General features: G+C 43.6%; 1 protein-coding gene across 2 annotated transcripts in view; it reads left to right on the forward strand.

Moving 5' to 3' along the window:
- LOC109891841 (vasodilator-stimulated phosphoprotein-like) overlaps nt 1-15,048 on the forward strand; it is a 40,609-nt gene extending 25,561 nt beyond the window's left edge. For both annotated transcript variants that reach the window (XM_031826837.1, XM_020484317.2), the window contains exons 3-13: nt 279-459; nt 885-951; nt 4,395-4,707; nt 7,763-7,863; nt 8,025-8,073; nt 8,183-8,213; nt 8,603-8,645; nt 8,889-8,993; nt 11,122-11,191; nt 11,340-11,397; nt 11,757-15,048. In XM_031826837.1, coding sequence (XP_031682697.1) covers nt 279-459; nt 885-951; nt 4,395-4,707; nt 7,763-7,863; nt 8,025-8,073; nt 8,183-8,213; nt 8,603-8,645; nt 8,889-8,993; nt 11,122-11,191; nt 11,340-11,397; nt 11,757-11,794 — 1,056 coding nt within the window. In that variant the 3' untranslated portion in view covers nt 11,795-15,048. The remainder of the gene's footprint in view (nt 1-278; nt 460-884; nt 952-4,394; nt 4,708-7,762; nt 7,864-8,024; nt 8,074-8,182; nt 8,214-8,602; nt 8,646-8,888; nt 8,994-11,121; nt 11,192-11,339; nt 11,398-11,756) is intronic.
- Nucleotides 15,049-20,490: the final 5,442 nt, after the last annotated feature.

Consider the following 20,490-nt stretch of genomic DNA (forward strand, 5'->3'; position numbering starts at 1 on the left):
GGGGATTTATACACGTATTACACCAACATGTATAATCTGACAAATAGCAATAGATGAACATAAAGGGATGTGAGGGGAACGATCTTGAAATTCAAAGGCTATAAAGACCAATCTAGGTTCCACACACACACACAAACACACACACACACACACACACACACACACACACACACACACACACACACACACACACACACACACATTCTCACAGTGAACACCTACTGTCATTCCACTTGTAGTTTCTCATTGCCTTTTTACTTCCTGCTTGACACTCCTAGGTGGTGATCAACTGCCCAATCGACAAGAGGCTGAAGTACAACCAGGCTACACCCAACTTCCACCAGTGGCGGGAAGCCCGGCAGGTGTGGGGGCTGAACTTCGGCAGCAAGGAGGAAGCCGTTCTCTTCGCCAACGGCATGATGCATGCCCTGGAGGTGCTGAGTGCACTCACTGACTCGGGTAGGATCTATAATATAGGATCAAATATTGAAGAAAAAAAACATTTTGCAAAAGAAATTGTACTTTTTGTCCTGGTTCCTTTTTGTCTTTTGTTTCTCGTTGCAATCACTGATCGGATTGGATTGCTTAAAGATTTAATCTGCAGTAGGTGAAACAGCGCTATTGTCTGCCCCACCGCTTTTTTCGATGGTAAAACAAATTGCAGTATATATTCTGCTGTTCTATAGCGCATGCAATGATGTCAGAGAAGAGGAAAAAAGTTGCTGTTTGCAATAACTTCTTTGTAATATCGCAAATGGACTTGGAAGTTTCACCATTAAGGATTCCAGCTTTAATCTATCTAATGGTGTTAGTTATTGCCAGAAGGAGAAGGGAAGGATGCATTTTGTAAAGTACTCACTCACTCAGTCAGTTTCTCTCCTCAGGCAACTCCTCTCTCCCTCGCCCTGTCCAGAATGGACCCTCCCCAGAGGAGCTGGAGCAACAGAGGAGGTACCATTCACATGATTTTAGTTGGGGGGTGGGGGGTGCAGTAGGTCTGGTTTCTGTCAGCAGAAGGGAGATGAAAGTATTGCAAGTGTTGTTTTTTTGTTATTGTTTTCCTAAGACTGGTGAACGGGAACTTGGCTATTGCCTATCTGACTGTTGTTTAGTAGATAATTAGTGTATTTTAAGTCTCTATACTTATTTACATTTTGCTAGGGTAAATGATGTTCACAACGTTTTTACTCTCACAATTGCTCAGACTGTTCTAAAACGCTGCCCCCTTAGAATTCCAGCAACAAGTACAGAATATTGGACTAGACTGTAGACTGAATCCATCCCAATCAGTTCACATGCCTACAATTCTGAGCATTACAGATAGGAGAGTAATGAACAGAATAAACATGCCTTCAGAAAGTATTCCTACCCTTGACTTAATCCACATTTTGTTGTTACACCCTGAATTCAAAATGGATTAAATAAATAAAAAATGCACGCATCTACACACAGTACCCCATAATGACATGAAAACATGCTTTTAGAAATGTTTGCTAATTTTTTCAATTATAATTATTTTACAAAGGAATGATTGTTGCTGATATAATGGGCCTCTGTACGCCTATGTAGATATTCCACAAAAAATATTCAGTTTCCAGCTACAATAGTCATTTAAAACATTAGCAATGTCTACACTGTATTTCTGATCAATTTGATGTCATTCTAATGGACAAGGAATGGGCTTTTTATTTCAAAAACAAGGACATTTCTAAGTGACACCAAACTTTTGAAAGGTAGTGTACATATGAGATGAGTAAATCAGTATGTATACATCAGTAAAGTGACTGGTGTTCCATTATTAAAGTGGCCAGTGATTTCATGTCTATGTGTACAAGGCAGCAGCCTCTAAGGTGCAGGGTGGAGTAGCCGGGGGTAGCCGACTAGTGATGGTTGTGAGATAGAAGCTGTTTTTCAGTCTCGGTCCCGGCTTTGATGCACCTGTACTGACCTCGCCTTCCAGATGATAAGGGGGTGAACAGGCTGGGGCTCAGGTGGTTGATGTCCTTGACATCGGATGCTGTAGGTGTCCTGGAGGGAAGGCAGTGTGCCTCCGGTGATGTGTTGGGCAGACCGCACCACCCTCTGGTCAGCCCTGCGGTAGCAGGGGGTGCAGTTGCCGTACCAAGCGGTGATGGGGCGGTGATGGAAAGGTTGCCAGATCGGATCCCCGAGCCGACATGGTGGACATCTGTCGTTCTGCCCCTGAACAAGGCAGTAAACCCACTGTTCCTAGGCCGTCATTGAAAGTAAGGATTTTTTGTTAATTGACATGTTAAGTAAAGGTAAAACCATTTTTTAAATACAGCCCGACAGGATGCTCTCAATTGTGCATCCAAAGGTTTCTGAGGGTCTTAGGGGCCACGCTGAATTTCTTCAGCCTCCTGAGGTTGAAGAGGCGCTGTTGCGCCTTCTTCACCACACTGTCGGTGTGGGTGTACCATTTTCAGATTACCATTGATGTGTACTCCGAGGAACTTGAAGCTTTCCACCTTCTCTACTGCGGTCCCGTCGATGTGGATAGGGGCGTGCTCCCTCTGCTGTTTCCTGAAGTCCACGATCAGCCCCTTCATTTTGTTGATGTTGAGGGAGAGGTTATTTTCCTGGCACCACTACGCCAGGGCCCTCACCTCCTCCCTGTAGGCTGTTTTGTCATTGTTGGTAATCAGGCCTACCGCTGTTGTGTCGTCTGCAATCTTGATGCTTTGAGTTGGAGGCATGCGTGGCCACGCTGTCATGGGTGAACAGGGAGTACAGGAGAGGGCTGAGCATGCACCCTTGTGGGGCACCTGTGTTGAGGATCAGTGAAGTGGAGGTGTTGTTTCCTACCTTCACCATCTGAGGGCTTCCTGTCAGGAAGTCCAGGACCCAGTTGCACAGGACGGGGTTCAGACCCAGGGCCCCGAACTTAATAATGAGCTTGGAGGGTACTATGGTGTTGAAGGCTGAGCTAAAGTCAATGAACAGAATTCTGACGTAGATATTCCTTGTTCAGATGGGGTAGGTCAGTGCGATGGTGATGTCATCGTCTGTGGATCTATTATGACTAAGCAAATTGAAGTGGGTCTAGGGTGTCAGGTAAGGTGGAAGTGATATAATCCTTAACTAGCCTTTTGAAGCACTGTATGATGACAGAAGTGAGTGCTATGGGGCAATAGTCATTTAGTTAAGTTACCTTTGTTCCTGTACCCAAGAAAGAAATGGTGGACATCTTGAAGCAAGTGGGGACAGCAGACTGGGATAGGGAGAGATTGAATATATCCGTAAACACTCCAGCCAGCTTGTCTGTACATGCTCTAAGGACGCGGCTAGGGATGCCGTCTGGGCCAGCAGCCATGCGAGGGTTAACACGCTTGAATGTCTTACTCACGTCGGCCATGGAGAATGAGAGCCCACAGTCCTTGGGAGCAGGCCTCATCGGTGGTACCGTGTTATCCTCAAAACTGGCAAAGGTGTTTAGCTTGTCTGGAATCAAGACTTCGGTGTCCGTGACGTGGCTGGTTTTCTCTTTCTCTTTGTAATCTGTGATTGTCTGTAGACCCTGCCACATACGTCTCGTGTCTGAGCCGTTGAATTGCGACTCATATTTACTTCTTACATCTATTTACATTTGGTTCCACAGGGGATTACACTTTATGTAGTCACTGAAGGGATGGTGTTAGAGGTATTGAAATTAGAAATGTGTTCGAAACCTGTCTTTTTATATTGGCATCTAAATGGTATTTTTAACAAAGCCATTACAGGATAATCGAGGTATGAAAACACAGGCAAACCGGCGTTAAGCAATATAAGAGACTGACTATATTCCAGCTGAAAGCTAGCCATTCAAGAGACATGGCAATGGACTTGAGAATCCTCCTCACTGCAAGGAACCAGAAGAGAACTGCTTAACCTATGACATGAGCCAGCCAGGTATAGTTGACCATTTGAGATGACGCTGTGTCCTCCATTTGAGGTGTCCTTTACCTTGAATATACAGGTTTACTGGGGAGTGTCGCCTGGTCATTGCTAATGGGATAGACCAGACTGGTATAAACCGGTGTCTGAACAAACATGTTAGGTGTCACTAAAACCTAATACTGACGCTAACACAATCAGGTCCTGTGTGGCTCAGTTGGTAGAGCATGAGCGCTTGCAACACCAGGGTAGGGGGTTAAATTCCTGCTGATGCCATCCAAATGAAAATTAATGCATGCACTACTGTTAGTCACTTTGGAATAAAGTGTTTGCTAAATAACATATTATTCTAATCTACTATACTGTATACACACTAATCTACAGTAACACACTCTAACCTACAATAGACTGATCTCACATTGTCTCACCTTTTGTGTGTCCCTGCGTTTATACTTGTTTGTGAACATTATTTTATAAAGAACTCTGTCTCCCCCTCGCAGACTGGAGCTGCAGAGGCAGGAGCAGCAGGAGAGAGAGCGGCTGGAGAACGAGAGACCGGCCGCACCCATCCCCACTGCAGCCCCGCCTGCTCCTCCCTCTGCCCCCGGTGGCCCCCCAGCACCCCCAGGACCGCCTCCACCCCCACCTGGCCCCCCACCCCCACCTGGCCCCCCACCACCCCCTGAATCCGGGGCCCCACCTGCCCCACCTCAGTCTGGTGGAGGGGGGGGAGGGGGCGATGGAGGAGGTCTCGGAGGGCCCGGGGGACTAGCTGCAGCCCTAGCAGGAACCAAACTACGCAAATCGGCCAAGGTGAGACCAGTGTCATGGCCATTTTCCAGGTTACATTTATCGCAGTCATACTGCGCCTTTGACCAGATCTCACAAGGCTTGGAGAAGTGTTTAACGCAGGGCACTCCAACCCTGTTCATGGAGCGCTACCGGCCCGGAAGTTTCTCGCTCCAAACCTAGTCTAACGCACCTGATTCAAATCATTAGCTGGTTGATAAGCTGAATCAGGTTGGTCACAACTGGGGTTGGAGCGAAAACCTACAGGAGGGTAGCTCTCCTCGAACAGGGTTGGAGAGCCCTGGTTTAACGTCTCAAGAACCACTCCAATGTGATATAGTTGTGCAGGCGTCTTAAAAAAAAGACAAACACGGCCCTTTTACTCCATATTCCATTGTTGATGCCTGATTGATTTTATTTTTATAGTGTCATGCATCTTCAGGGTACCCAGGGCACATGGGCTTATAAGACACTGTATTTGCTGTAGCAGAATAAAAAATCATGTATACAGTGTCTAGTGAAAGTCTATACACCCTTTGCACAGTCTTCACATTAGCTGTCTTACAAATACATCTAATAAGGACTGGATCTTTCCCACTATAGATCTACAGAACCTGCCCACATTTTCAAGGTCAATGGAAATGATAGAACATTTTCCAAATGAATAACAAAAAACGAAGATGTTTTGATTGCATATGTCTTGGCACTCCACAGTTGATACAGCTATTACAGCTGTGAATATTTTTTTTATAAGATTCTACCAACTTTGCACAACTCTTAGGGCAACATATATCTATTGTTTTTGTCAAAATTTCTAAATCTAGCTACAATTGTTTGGGAATCATTGATGGACAACAATATTCAAGAAAAATTAAAGACGGCACTGGACCACTCAAGAACACTCCATTCTGGTGTGGCTTACGCATTAAAATGTGTGAAATTGTCACACTGAAAAATACAAATCTGTCCCACGTTTAGGTATTCAGAAGTCTTGAGGCACGTTTTCCTGTAAATTTTTACCTGGGCTTTGCTTCTTTCATATTTTTGATCCTGACATGCATTACTCCCCAGTCCCTGCCTGTGACAAGCATACCCATAACATGATGCTGCCACCACAATACTTGGCAATACAGAGTTTCACTCGTGTTGTATTGGATTTGACCCAAACCTCTAGTTTTTAACTCTGGTCAAAATAAATATGAAAGGAGCAAAGTCCAGGTAAAAAGGTTGGAGGAAAACCTGTCATAGTCTTCTGAAACCTAACCCAGCGATAGTTTCATTTTTCAGTGGGACAATTACACAAAGGTTAATGCCAAAGACATACCTGAATGGCTTTCCAAGAGGTGTTGAGTGTTCATGAATGGTTTACTCTCAGTCCTGAATTAAATCTGCTTGAAAATCAGTTATCAGATTCCCAACCAAATTTGCTGAGTAATTTTGACAAAAACGGTTGGAAGAATCTTAGTTGTAACGGCTTCAAACAAGTATTAACTTGGGTGTGAAGACAAACAATCAATACATTTTCATTTCTTATTGTTTATTAATTAATTAATTAACTTAGTCATTATGGGGTATTGTGTGTAGATTGATACATTTTACAATAATAACGTAACAAAATGTGGGAAAAGTCAAGGGGTCTGGATACTTTCCGAATGCACTGTATATACAGTTGCTAGTGAAAGTCTACACACCCCTTACGAAGTCTTCACATTTTGCTGCCTTAAAATCTCGTCTAAAATATATATATTTTTCAATCCTGCTGGTCTACACGACCATCTCCATATTTTCAAAGCGAAAACAGGTTTTTAGAAAAAGTTTGCACTTAGGTTCTGAATAGTTTTTATATTTACTATGAGGCTCGAAATTGAGCTCCGCTGCATCCTGTTTCCATTGATCGTCCTTGAGATGTTTCTACAGCTTGATTGGAGTCCACCTGTGGTAAATTCAATTGATTGGACATGATTTGGAAAGGCACACACCTGTCTATATAAGGTCCCATAGTTGACAGTGCATGTCAGAGCAAAACCCAAGCCATGACCTCAAAGGAATTGTCCGTAGAGCTCCGAGACAGGATTGTGTCGAGGCACAGATCTGGGGAAGGGTACCAACATTTTTTGGGCAGCATTGAAGGTCCCCAACAACTCTGTGGCCTCCATCATTCTTAAATGGAAGAAGTTTGGAACCACCAAGTCTCTTCGAGCTGGCTGCCCGGCCAAACTGAGCAAGGGCCTTGGTCAGGGAGGTTACCAAGAACCCAATTGTCACTCTGACAGAGCTCCAGAGTTCCTCTGTGGAGATGAGAGAACCACTCCTCAGTAAAAGGCCAATGACAGCCCACTTGGAGTTTGCCAAAAGGCACCTAAAGACTCTCAGACCATAAGAAACAAGATTCTATGCTCTGATGAAACCAATATTGAACTTGTTGGCCTGAATGCCAAGTGTCACATCTGGAGGAATCCTGGCATCATCCCTACGGTGAAGCATGGTGTTGGCAGCATCATTCTGTGGGGGTGTTTTTCAGCGGCAGGGACTGGGAGACAAATCAGGATCAAGGGACAGATGAACGGAGCAAAGTACAAAGAGATCCTTGATGGAACCCTGCTCCAGAGCACTCCAGACCTCAGACTGGGGCAAAGGTTCACCTTCTAACAGGACGACAACCCTAAGCACAGCCAAGACAACCCAGGAGTGGCTTCGGGAACAAGTTTCTGAATGTGGCCCAGCCAGAGCCCGGACTCTTGTGAGGTGTCTGTATTTCTGATCAATTTTATGTTACATCTTCCAAGCTTTGGAGACCAGGAATACTTATTTCCTAAATAGCCGTTCAAGTTTTTTTCTTAATCACTAATCCAGAATAGTTGCTGTTTTCGTTACAACATTGTTGTATACTCAGTGGGTTGGACACCTTTCAAATGCTTCATTCCTTCCTCCCTTTCTTGAGGTAATCACTGGTCTGTACCTGAGTGGAGATAGGTGAAGACATGGTTTCCATCTTTCAAAAATCTGTGTGTCAGATCAGTGATTTCCTTAAAGAAGGAAGGTAAAAATTCATCTTGAAGGAGCCTGTTTATCTCTGTAGGAGGATGGTGGTGCGGCAGCACCCCCTCCATCGGGAGGAGGAGGAGGTGGTGGTGGGGGAGGAAATCTGATGGGGGAGATGAGTGCCATCCTGGCCCGACGGTGAGCCACTGCCTTAGTCTTTGTCACACACTCTTCCAGCCCCACATGTATGATGAGTGTTTGTGTTTGTCAAGTGTGTGTGTGTGTGCTTCAGATCATATGGCTTTGCATGTGTAAGATTGCAGAGGCTAAGCTGCTGTCTTCATTGTCTTTTTGTACAGGAAGAAAATGTCAGATAATCCAGGCGCAAAGAAGGATGTGCCCAGCAATGTAAGTCTATTGTAAATCATCTCATAATAAATCCGTGTGTGTGTGTGTAAGCTGCAAGTCAAGTCACACTGTGCTAAAGGGATGAAGCAATGTCATTTTATGCTTTTAGGAAGACTCCTCAAAGTCCTCAGGCCAAGGTGGTGAGTAGATCCGCTGAAGTCTTCATTCACTCCTTCTGTATTTGAGTGGGCGTGCACATGGAGGCTATTCCAGAAAGCATATGTTTTCAAGAAATATTCATTAGGCACCACCAAATGAACAAAAACGCACCGAAATGTGGAGGGACTAGCTGAACTTGTCCAAAAAGAAACAGTCCCCATGTGCATACCCATTTTTGTTTTCTGTTGCAATTTTTTTCTTTTTTTCTGCGGTCTGCACTAATGAATACAACCCAGATCTCTTGTCTCATGAATGTTCTCCTCTCCTTTGTCTGATTTGAGCTGTGAAGCATTTGTTGGCCTTTTATTGACTAAAATATCATATATATTCTTTGTTTCATAATTCTCATGATCTCCTTTTGCCAAGACAGACAGCCCTAGGAGACCGTGGGAGAAATCAGCCACCATTCCAAGGTAGGGAACTCCCTGGTCAGTTGAACATCAACACAATTAACACCACCACACTCTCGTCTCTCGTACCTGTGGTGCAGGAAATCACAGCCCAGTTCACCTCCCCCCTGTTTATTACTTTTCTACAATAATAGTTTTCATGTTTACTATGGGAGGACAAAACTAGACGGGCACAAATTCAAAATTTTTCTATCCCACCTCTGTAAAGAGAGCGTGTTTTGAGAGAATCTTGCATGTCTCAAACAGGACTAACTCAACCACCAAGACCCAGCTGCAGGAGAGCAGCCCCACCTCCACCACCCCTGCTCTTCCTCCTGCCCCCCCTTCTCCATCCTCTGCCCCATTGCCCAGGTACACCCTATTTGCCCCACCCTACCCTTATCCCTAGACCCTAATGCTGGCGCTCCATGTCTGTCTGCAGCTACTCCACTGGTGTAGGGTGAAGTTGCCCCTAGACGCTGGTCTTGGGTCAGTTTTGCATTTCCCCAACTAATGGTTTAAGTTAGGATTGGGGAGAGGAAGCTGATATTAGATCTGTACCAAGGGGAAACTTCACCCTGGAGTGTCCCACTAGGGAACTACCAATAGCCCTGTGTGCTACGTGTGGCCTCTTGTGCCAAGGGATTAAGCAACACAATGCTTTGAACATTATAGTTTTTGCCCTAGCACTAACACATCTGATTCTATTCAAAGGCTCGATGATGATGATTGATTGAATCCAGTATGTATTTTAGTGCAAGGGCAAAAACTAAAATATGCACCTCTCCAGGACCAGGATTGAGAAACACTATGCTTTAGGTCCTAGCAATCCTCAAGGCCTGGTCATGTATTTGGTACTCTCTGTTTTTGTCTTTTTCCATCTTGTTAAGATTTAAAAAAGGGTCACAAAAAAAGCACAAGAGATGGTTTCAGTCAACAGTGTCTTTTTGCCATGGTTTTGCACTGAGCCTGCTGTAAGTGCCTTTACTATGACCTCTGACTAAGCATGTTTGTCCTGCTCCTGCTAATGACAAGGCCCAGCCCAGAAACAACCCTCTATACACCCTACGCCAGGGGTCGGCAACAGGCCCGCAAGTTATTTATTTTGCCCCCTCCCAAACACACACACAAAAAAAGTTTTTAATTTAAAAATTATATTTATTATTTTCGTTTTTGGTATAAAAATTTAAATCCCCAAAAATCACAGGGAGTTTTATTTAGGAAATCTGTTCCCAAGTATTCCCACAATTACAAAAAGAGATGTGATTGCGTCTCAATGTATGAAATTGTTATTTTCAAATACAATCTCTTTTTGGGCTTGGTTGTGGTCAATTTGCAATGTACACATTATAATTATTTTCCGGCTCCCAAAGATTTGCCCAACAAAAATCTAGTTGCCTACACTTGCCCTAGGCATTGAGGGGATTTGAAGGGATTGGATAAGCAATATGGTAAATAAAAAAATCCTCTTAGCCTAAGGTAGGGCAACTACCATATTGTTTATAGTGCCAGTCCAATTCTTTCATATCAACATCAAGTGCCAAGAGGTTAGGGTCTGTTTCTGGAATGGGGCTTCTCTCAAGTCAAACAATTGTCTCTCCCCCTCAGATTTGGAAACAAAATTGATTAACTCAAGATCAGTGGCTATGATAAGTTAAATCTGGTGTACTAGTACATAGTTGGAAAAAACCTATTGTAAGTAATGTAGCCAAAGTCACACCACACTGACGATTGAAAATACTTCCGTTTCTATGTCTGTACAACACCAGCAGAGGGGTGTTATCCACTCCTCATTGGTCTGCTATGGCTGTTACCACAGTGACAAGATGGCTGGATAGCAGCCGTGGCAGCCTTTATTTAACTAGGCAAGTCAGTTAAGAACAAATTCTTATTTACTGCCTACACCGGACAAACCTGGACAACGCTGGGCCAATTGTGCACTCGAACTAAGGTGTCTGTAGTGACGCCTCTAGCACTGAGATGCAGTGCCTTAGACCACCGCGCCACAAACCGCCACTTTTGGCCAAACCGAGCTTCCATATCCTCGGTCTTTGTTGTTGACCTCTCGCTCTCTGCCCATCTTGTCCCACGATTCAATCCTTTTCCCCCCCATTCTCTACCTGTTTCTCTCTCATCTCTCTCCTTCTACCATCGCTCTCACTCCCTTCTCGCCCCTCTCTCTTGCTCTCTCTCGCTCTCCTTCTCCCATCGCTCTCGCTTCCCTCTCCTCCTCCCATCGCTCTCACTCCCTTCTCGCCCATCTCTCTCGTTCTCTCTCTCTCTCGCTCTCATTCTCCCATCGCTCTCGCTCCTCTCTCTCACTTTCTCCTCCTCCCATCGCTCTCACTCCCTTCTCGCCTCTCTCTCTCTCTCTCTCTCTCTCTCTCTCTCCTCCCATCGCTCTCGCTTCCATCTCTCTATCACTCTCCTCCTCCCATCGCTCTCACTCCCATCTCGCTCCTCTCTCTCGTTCCTCTCTGTCTATATCTGTTTCTAACAGGATGAAGGCAGTGAACAACACCACGGCCAGCACAGGCAGTGAAGACACAGAGATGGAGAGAATCAAACAGGTAAGTTTGACCTGTTAATGTTGTGTTTAAAGGATTACTGTCATGTAGACTAGACATAACAGGAGGCCATTGCTCCTCTACTAATGGTGGATAAAGACAATCTATTGGCATCATTCTCAGATAATACTATTTTGATTTGTGTGTTTAGGACATCCTTGAGGAAGTGAGAAAAGAGCTCCATAAAGTGAAAGATGAAATTATCGGGGGTGAGTTCCTCATTTGGCCTGTCCCATTCAAGGAGCACTCCCTAGCGTTTTCTTTTTTTGTTACTAACAGTACAGTCAATAAGAATCACAATACATTTTTGCTCCAGCCACTGCAGTATATTTATATACCTTTTTACACACATTATTTATTTGGTTTAATATTCTTTTCTCAATTCTCATTATTACAAATCGTATCTCAGAATAAGTCATACTGATATATATGATTTGTAATGATGACAATTGAGAAAATAATATTAATCCATGAGGTATTTAAAATAAATAATTTGTAGGTTCGGACAATATGTGAGGATTTTTGGAGCCTCTCTCTTTCTCGCTAATTCCCCCTCTTTCTCTTTCAGCATTTATCCAGGAGCTGCAGAGGAGAGACCCAGTATAGTCTCTCAACATATATCCACTGGCACCTGGACAGAAGATGGTGGGGAGGGGTGGATGGATCATACGTTTCCTGCACTGTTCAGGCTGTTCTCCCTCAGTGTTCTACTCACCACATACCTATACGTTTAGGATTGTACCAATCGGCACTCTTCCGAAATTCTGTTCGCCGTTATTTTTCTCGTTTCAAGAGCTTTGCTGTGCCTCTCTTGCTCCGCCATCACTGCCTACCTTACTCTATTCTACTCACCTCCCAAGTCAACTCCCATATCTTACCTGTGTCCATTTCTGGCCTTACTCTTCACTAGAGAAAACAATTCAGGGAATATCATCGACCACACCATCCAAACGCAGTACATTTCCAACAGTTGCACATTTAAAAGTCAACCTAACTTTGGTCGCTGCAGCAGAAGTACATTTTTTTGTATATTTTTGTAATGGGCTGCAGTAGTTGACCACAGGGGGGCACTGTGAATCAGGATAATCGCACATGAAGCCTATATCTGTAGTTTCTGTACTACCCAGGAGCAGTCAGGGAACTACAAATCCCAGCTCGCAACAATAAGGGAGTTCTCCTGGTTAAATTTCTGTCTGTCCGTCTACAGCTATTAAAAGTAAGGTGCTGATCTTGGGTCAGTTTAGCATTTTCCCAACTAATGGTTAAGTTAGGATTAGAGGCGGGGAACCTGTTCCTAGATCTCTACCAAGGGGAAACTTCACCCCGGGGGCCACTTTATACTGGTTGTCCTCTGAGCTCTGGCTACACCTCACATCAACTGTTTTTTTTCACCTCAGTGATTAGCGGAAGCATATCAGCTAGGACCGTCTGCACCGGGTCCTATTCCAGTTACCATGCCCACTTTTCCATGTAGCACAGACAACCCCAGCAGACCACCTATAGATGTCCAAACGGGCCCAATCCCAAAACAACCCCTAGCCCCTGCAACCTCTGCCTCACTAGTAGAGATGTGAGAAGATTGGTGTAAGCAATATGGAAATATGTCATTCAGCCAATCAGCGCAAGTTGGAGCTATTACCATATTACTTACGACAGTCTCATCCATTCAGATCTCCACAAGTACATAGGGCTAGGGGTCGATATGGGATATGATGACAGTTTGCCACCTGGACACAGAAACATAATTATTAGAATGGGCATTGTCCTCTAAAAGCAATGAACAATTGTTGATTGGATGTTAGATGAACAATTGTATCTATTTAAAGAATGATTAAATATTTTCTACGCACTTTAATGCCTGACATTTCCTATCTCCCTGTGAAGCACATCCAATAGGTTGCCAACCATATCCATTTCCCAATGACATGGAGACCTATGCCTGTTCTGTCCATTCTATTTCTACGCTCCTAACACTGCCTACTCTTCTAGTCGCCACATAAGAAAAGAGGTGAGAAGAGGAGTGGAGCAGGTTGGGGACTGTACCTGGTATGATTCTGCTGCAGTTCAGGCAACTGCAACGTATCACTGTGCAGTCCAGGGACTTGTACTTGACTGTGTTGGATCTTCTAAAGATACAGTGCCTTCAGAAAGTATTCACACCCCCTTGACTTTTTCCACATTTTGTTGTGTTACAGACTGAATTCCAAATGGATAAAATGTAGATATGTCACTGATCCACACACAATATCCCATAATGTAAAAGTGGAATTTTGCTTTTAGAATTTTTCTTTACAAATTAATACAAAACGAAAATCTCTTGAGTCAATAAGTATTCAACCCCTTTGTTATGGCAAGCTAAATAAGTTCAGGAGAAAAACATTTGCTTATCCAGTCATATAAGTTGCATAGACTCACTCTGTGCAATAATAGTGTATAACGTGATTTTTGAATGACTACCCGATCTCTGTACCCTACAGAGCGCAGCGGTCCAAGGCACTGCATCTCAGTGCAAAAGGTGTCACTACAGTCCCTGGTTCGAATCCAGGCTGTATCACATCCGGCCGTGATTGGGAGTCCCATAGAGCAGGGCACAATTGGCCCAGCGTCATCCAGGTGATGGCCGGTGTAGGTCGTCATTGTAAATAAGAATTTGTTCTAAACAGACTTGCCTAGTTAAATAAAGGTTAAATATGCTGCCACAGCCGCTATCCAGCCATCTTGTCACTGTGGTAACAGCCATAGCACCACAGAAAGTTGCAGACCAATGTAACTGACTTGCCAAGTTAAATAAAGGTAAAATAAAAATACAATTATCTGTAAGGTCCTTCAGTTGAGTAGTGAATTTCAAGCACAGATTCAACCACAAAAACTGAGGTTTTCCAATGCCTCACATCTACCTATTGGTAGATGGTATAATAAAATATACCATTGAGCATGGTGAAGTTATTAATTACACTTTGGATAGTGTACCCAGTCACTACAAAGATACAGGCGTCCTTCCTAACTCAGTTGCCGGAGAGGAAGGGAACCACTCGGGGATTTCACCATGAGGCCAAGGGTGATTTTAAATGACGGTTATGGGAGGGGAACTGAGGATGGATCAATGACAGTGTTACTCCACAATATTAACCTAAATGACACAGTGAAAAGAAGGAAGCCTGTACAGAATAAAAAATGTTCCAAAACATACATCCTGTTTGCAGTGAGGCACTCAAATAATAATACAAAGAAATGAACTTATGTTTGGGGCAAATCCAACATCACTGAGTACCACTCTTCATATGTTTGAGAATGGTTGTGGCTGCATCATGTTATGGGTATGCTTGTATCGGCAAGGACTAGTTTTTTTTTGGATAAAAATAAACGTAATCAAGCTAGGTACAGGCAATCTGGTTCAGTTTGCTTTCCAACAGACACTGGGAGACAAATTCACCTTCCAGCAGGACAATAATCTAAAACACAAAATGTGAAGAAGAAAAGTTAAGGTTTGTGAATACTTTCTGAAGGTACTGTACTTAATAATACTTCGGTGGCAGCTAACATGAGAGACGCCAATCTTAGCTAATGCAACTCTGCCTTGCCACCTGAACGCACTTACAATCGTATAGATTTGTTATGAAGCAAAAAATAATAGTACTTAAATTGCATATGGTTTTCTATTTCCATTGGAAATACTGTGGTAATGACAATGGAACATATTTTGAATATATTTTTTGATATATTATAATTGTTATTTTGGATTTATTAAGGGTGATTTTCTATTGGAAAGAATGATATTTACACTGATTTGTGAGAGAAAATGCCTTTAAGACTGTTTGGTGTTGCCTTTCTGGTCAAATACAGCTCTTGTATTAAACTATTGTCTGTCTCATCTGTTGTTTTGGGTGGGTGGAGAGACTAGGGATGTATTTAACAGTTTTCATAGTGGCAGTTATATTTACTTAATTGCACACCATTTATATACCGCAAGAATATGCAGTGTTTTGTGTGAGGGTGTGCATCACCTAGTAGAGGGCTAGTGATTTCTGTTCAATGGTCTGATGGCCTGGTAATAGGAGCAGTTTTTTAGTCTCTCTGTCTTAGCTCTGATGCACCTGTACTGTATCCTTCTGTTGGACGGTAGCTGAGTGAACCGTCTGTGGCTCGGGTGGCTGAGGTCCTTAATGATCTTCTTGGCCTTCCTTTGACACTGGATGCTGTAATGTCCTGGAGCGCAGGCAACGTGCCCCCGGTGATTTGTTGGGGTGCCCGCACCACCCTCTGGAGAGCCATGCGGTTGAGGGCGGAGCAGTTGCTGTACCAGGCAGTGACGCAGCCCAACAGAATGCTCTCAATGGTGCATCTGTAGAAGTGTGCGAGGGTCTTAGAGGCCATGCCAAATTTCTTCAGCCGCCTGAGGTTGAAGAGGCACTGTTGCGCCTTCTTCACCACAATGTTGATGTGGCGAGACTATGTCTGTGGCGGTCATTACATTTTGTCAGTCGGTTGTCATGCGAAAGACTGCCGGTGTTGCGGTAATTGGCCATTCATTAACATAAACGCGTTTACCATCGGCAGGCCTCCATGCACACAAGCTCCTGATGCGCGCCTTTGGAACATCTACATTTAAAAAGTTGAACAATCAATTTAATATACACCATCACAATGAATACCATTTTTGGCCTTTCTAGGGAGTTTTTCCTAGCCAATGTGCTTCTACACCTGCATTGCTTGCTGTTTGGGGTTTTAGGCTGGGTTTGTGTACAGCACTTTGAGATATCAGCTGATGTACCAAGGGCTATATAAATAAATTTGATTTGAATACATTATTCATTTTAGGTAGGTCTAAAGAAACATTTTGATATGAAGAAAATGTTTTTCAGAAGAGCAGAATATGAGTTGGCCTACTGTATGTTATCTGGATATGCCCCATGCTGTAGGCTTGTTCATTTAGCAGACAAGTGCCATTATTTTACATGATTGTATAGTAAGAAGAATATAATTGAACTTGACTGAATAAAATAGATAGGATAGCAAGTGTGCAAATAAAGTGGTTATGTTGAGCGTAAAAGTGATAATTTGAAACAGGGTCCTATATGCTAGATCCAGAGTTATTTAGCAACTTTAGTTGTGACTGATATACGCGGTTCTCTCATCAGCTGATCATATTTTCACTATTCTAAATGTAATCTTGTCTTTACTAATATGTAACATTTGTTTAGATTTAGAATGGTCCATTATCAAATGGGCAGGGACATGGGGACATGGGGGGGGGGGGGGGGGGGGGGACATCTATATGCAAGTTTTTCAGGCTACTCCGGTTATTTCACTCCATGCAACAACCACTGTTTGAGGAGCATGCAGCCTCGCTGTGTGACAGGTGATGATCCGTCCAAACTATTACGGATCATTGAGCTATTTGATTTAGAATTTTAGAACCCCTTTATGTATAACAAAAAAATACTACTAAAGGCCATAGAAACGCACACAGAAAATAAATCATAACAAACAAGGTTTTGAAGTGTCTGCCCTAAATTTAGGAGATATTATTTTTTTAAACATGCAGTACCAGTCAAAAGTCTGGACACACATACTCATTCCAGGGTTTTTATTGAATGAGTAGGTGTGTCCAAACGTTTGACTGGTACTGTGTGTATATATACACTGTACTAGAATCATAGTGAAGACATCAAAACTATGACAGAGTTCCTCTGTCCAGTGTCTGTGTTCTTTTGCCCATCTTAATCTTTTATTTTTTATTGGCCAGTCTGAGATATGGCTTTTTCTTTGCAACTCTGCCTAGAAGGCCAGCATCCCGGAGTCGCCTCTTCACTGTTGACGTTGAGACTGGTGTATTGGGGGTACTATTTAATGAAGCTGCCAGTTGAGGATTTGTGAGGCATCTGCTTCTGAAACTAGACACTAGTTTGGGGTCACATTTCTAAGTGACCCCAAACTTTTGAATGGTAGTGTATAAAGTCGTGGCCAAAAGTTTGAGAATGACACAAATATTAATTTCCACAAAGTTTGCTGCTTCAGTGTCTTTAGATATTTTTGTCAGATGTTACTATGGAATACTGAAGTATAATTACAAGCATTTCAAAAGTGTTAAAGGCTTTTATTGACAATTATATGAAGTTGATGCAAAGAGTCAATATTTGCAGTGTTGATCCTTCTTTTTCAAGACCTCTGCAATCTGCCCTGGCATATTGTCAATTAACTTCTGGACCACATCCTGACTGATGGCAGCCCATTATTGCATAATCAATGCTTGGAGTTTGTCGGGTTTTGTTTGTCCACCCCCCTCTTGAGGATTGACCACAAGTTCTCAATGGGATTACGGTCTGGGGCGTTTCCTGGCCATGGACCCAAAATATCAATGTTTTGTTCCCCGGGCCACTTAGTTATCACTTTTGCCTTATGGCATGGTGCTCCATCATGCTGGAAAAGGCATTGTTCGTCACCAAACTGTTCCTGGATGGTTGGGAGAAGTTGCTCTCGGAGGATGTGTTGGTACCATTCTTTATTCATGGCTGTGTTCTTAGGCCAAATTGTGAGTTAGCCCCACACATGAATGGTCTCAGGATGCTTTACTGTTGGCATGACACAGGACTGATGGTAGCGCTCACCTTGTCTTCTCAGGACAAGCTTTTTTCTGGATGCCCCAAACAATCGGAAATGGGATTCATCAGAGAAAATGACTTTTCCTCATCAGTCCAATCCCTGTACCTTTTGCAGAATATCAGTCTGTCTCTGATGTTTTTCCTGGAGAGAAGTGGCTTCTTTGCTGCCCTTCTTGACACCAGGCCATCCTCCAAAAGTCCTCGCCTCACTGTGTGTGCAGATGAACTCGCACCTGCCTGCTGCCATTCCTGAGCAAGCTCTGTACTGGTGGTGCCCCGATCCCGCAGCTGAATCAACTTTAGGAGACGGTCCAGGTGCTTGCTGGACTTTCTTGGGCGCACTAAAGCCTTCTTCACAACAGTTGAACCGCTCTCCTTGAAGTTCTTGATGATCCGATAAATGTTTGATTTAGGTGCAATCTTACTGGCAGCAATATACTTGCCTGTGAAGCCCTTTTTGTGCAAAGCAATGATGATGGCACGTGTTTCCTTGCAGGTAACCATGGTTGACAGAGGAAGGACAATGATTCCAAGCACTGGCATTTGAAGCTTCCAGTCTGTTATTTGAAATCAGCATGACAGAGTGATCTCCAGCCTTGTCCTTGTCAACACTCACACCTGTGTTAACGAGAGAAACACCGACATGATGTCAGCTGGTCCCTTTGTGGCAGGGCTGAAATGCAGTGGAAATGTTTTTGGGGGATTCAGTTAATTTGCATGGCAAAGAGGGACTTTGCAATTCATTGCAATTAATCTGATCTTCATAACATTCTGGAGTATATGCAAATTGCCATCATACAAACTGAGGCAGCAGACTTTGAAAATTAATATTTGTGTCATTCTCAAAACTTTTGGCCACGACTGTATACAGTAGAAGGCTGGTCCAGTTGGATAAATTAAAAAGAGAGAGTTCACCCAAATTCCAAAATGACAATGTTTTCCTTACCCTGTAACAGTCTATGGACAAGGTATGATGGCATTACACAACTAATGAGGCACCCATATTCAAGATAGATTGTTCCTTTGGTAGTGAATGTAATGGACCCCAAACTGTATCAGAAAGCAGGCAAAACTAAGTTGGTTGCAGCTAAACTCAGCAAAAAAAGAAACGTCCCTTTTTCAGGACCCTGTCTTTCAAAGATAATTCGTAAAAATCCAAATAACTTCACAGATCTTCATTGTAATGGGTTTAAACACTGTTTATCATGCTTGTTCAATGAAACAAACAATTAATGAACATGCACCTGTGGAACAGTCGTTAAGATACTAACAGCTTACAGACGGTAGGCAATTAAAACCACCGTTATGAAAACTTAGGACACTAAAGAGGCCTTTCTACTGACTTTGAAAAACACCAAAAGAAACATGCCCAGGGTCCCTGCTCATCTGTGAGAACGTGCCTTAGGCATGCTGCAAGGAGGCATGAGGACAGCAGATGTGGGCATGGCAATAAATTGCAATGTCCGTACTAAGACAGAGACAGGACGGACAGCCGATCGTCCTCGCAGTGGCAGACCACGTGTAACAACACCTGCACAGGATCGGTACATCCGAACATCAACTGCCCGAGTTACACCAGGAACGCGCAATCCCTCCATCAGTGCTCAGACTGTCCGCAATAGGCTGAGAGAGGCTGGACTGAGGGCTTGTAGGCCTGTTGTAAGGCAGGTCCTCACCAGACATCACCGGCAACAATGTCGCCTATGGGCACAAACCCACCGTCACTGGACCAGACAGGACTGGCAAAAAGTGCTCTTCTTGGTCGGATTTGCGTTTATTGTCGAAGGAATGAGCGTTACACCGAGGTCTGTACTCTGGAGCGGGATAAATTTGGAGGTGGATAATCCGTCATGGTCTGGGGTGGAGTGTCACAGCATCATCCATCTGAGCTTGTTGTCATTGCAGGCAATCTCAATGCTGTGCGTTACAGGTGAGACATCCTCCTCCTTAATGTGGTACCCTTCCTGCAGCCTCATCCTGACATGACACTCCAGCATGACAATGCCACCAGCCATACTGCTCGTTCTGTGCGTGATTTCCTGCAAAACAATAATGTCAGTGTTCTGCCATGGTCAGTGAAGAGCCCGGATCACAATCTCATTGAGCACGTCTGGGATCTGTTGGATCGGAGGGTGAGGGCTAGGGCCCTTCCCCCACAGAAATGTCTGGGAACTTCCAGGTGCCTTGGGGGAAGAGTGGGATAACATCTCACAGTGAGAACTGGCAAATCTGGTGCAGTCCATGAGGAGGAGATGCACTGCAGTACTTAACGCAGCTTGTGGCCACACCAGATACTGACTTGTTACTTTTGAGTTTGACCCCCACTTTGTTTAGGGACACATTATTCAATTTCTGTTAGTCACATGTCTGTGGAACTTTTATGGCTCAGTTGTTGAATCTTATGTTCATACAAATATTTACACATGTTAAGTTTGCTGAAAAAAAAAAAAGTTGACAGTGAGAGAACGTTTCTTTTACATATCTTGTTTATCTATCTTAACTTCAATGTTGTACCTGGTCTGGTTGTAATACAACAGATATTGTTGTACCTGTCCTTTAGGAATAGATTCAATCTGGACCGCGGAAAATCTCCGTTCAGGGTTGGTTAGGTTACTTTCTAAATGTAATCAGTTACAGTTACTAGATACCTGTCCAAATTTTAACCAGTAAAATAACTTTTGGATTACCCAAATTTAGTAA

Source organism: Oncorhynchus kisutch, linkage group LG6 (assembly GCF_002021735.2).
Source record: "Oncorhynchus kisutch isolate 150728-3 linkage group LG6, Okis_V2, whole genome shotgun sequence".
Taxonomy (NCBI): domain Eukaryota; kingdom Metazoa; phylum Chordata; class Actinopteri; order Salmoniformes; family Salmonidae; genus Oncorhynchus; species Oncorhynchus kisutch.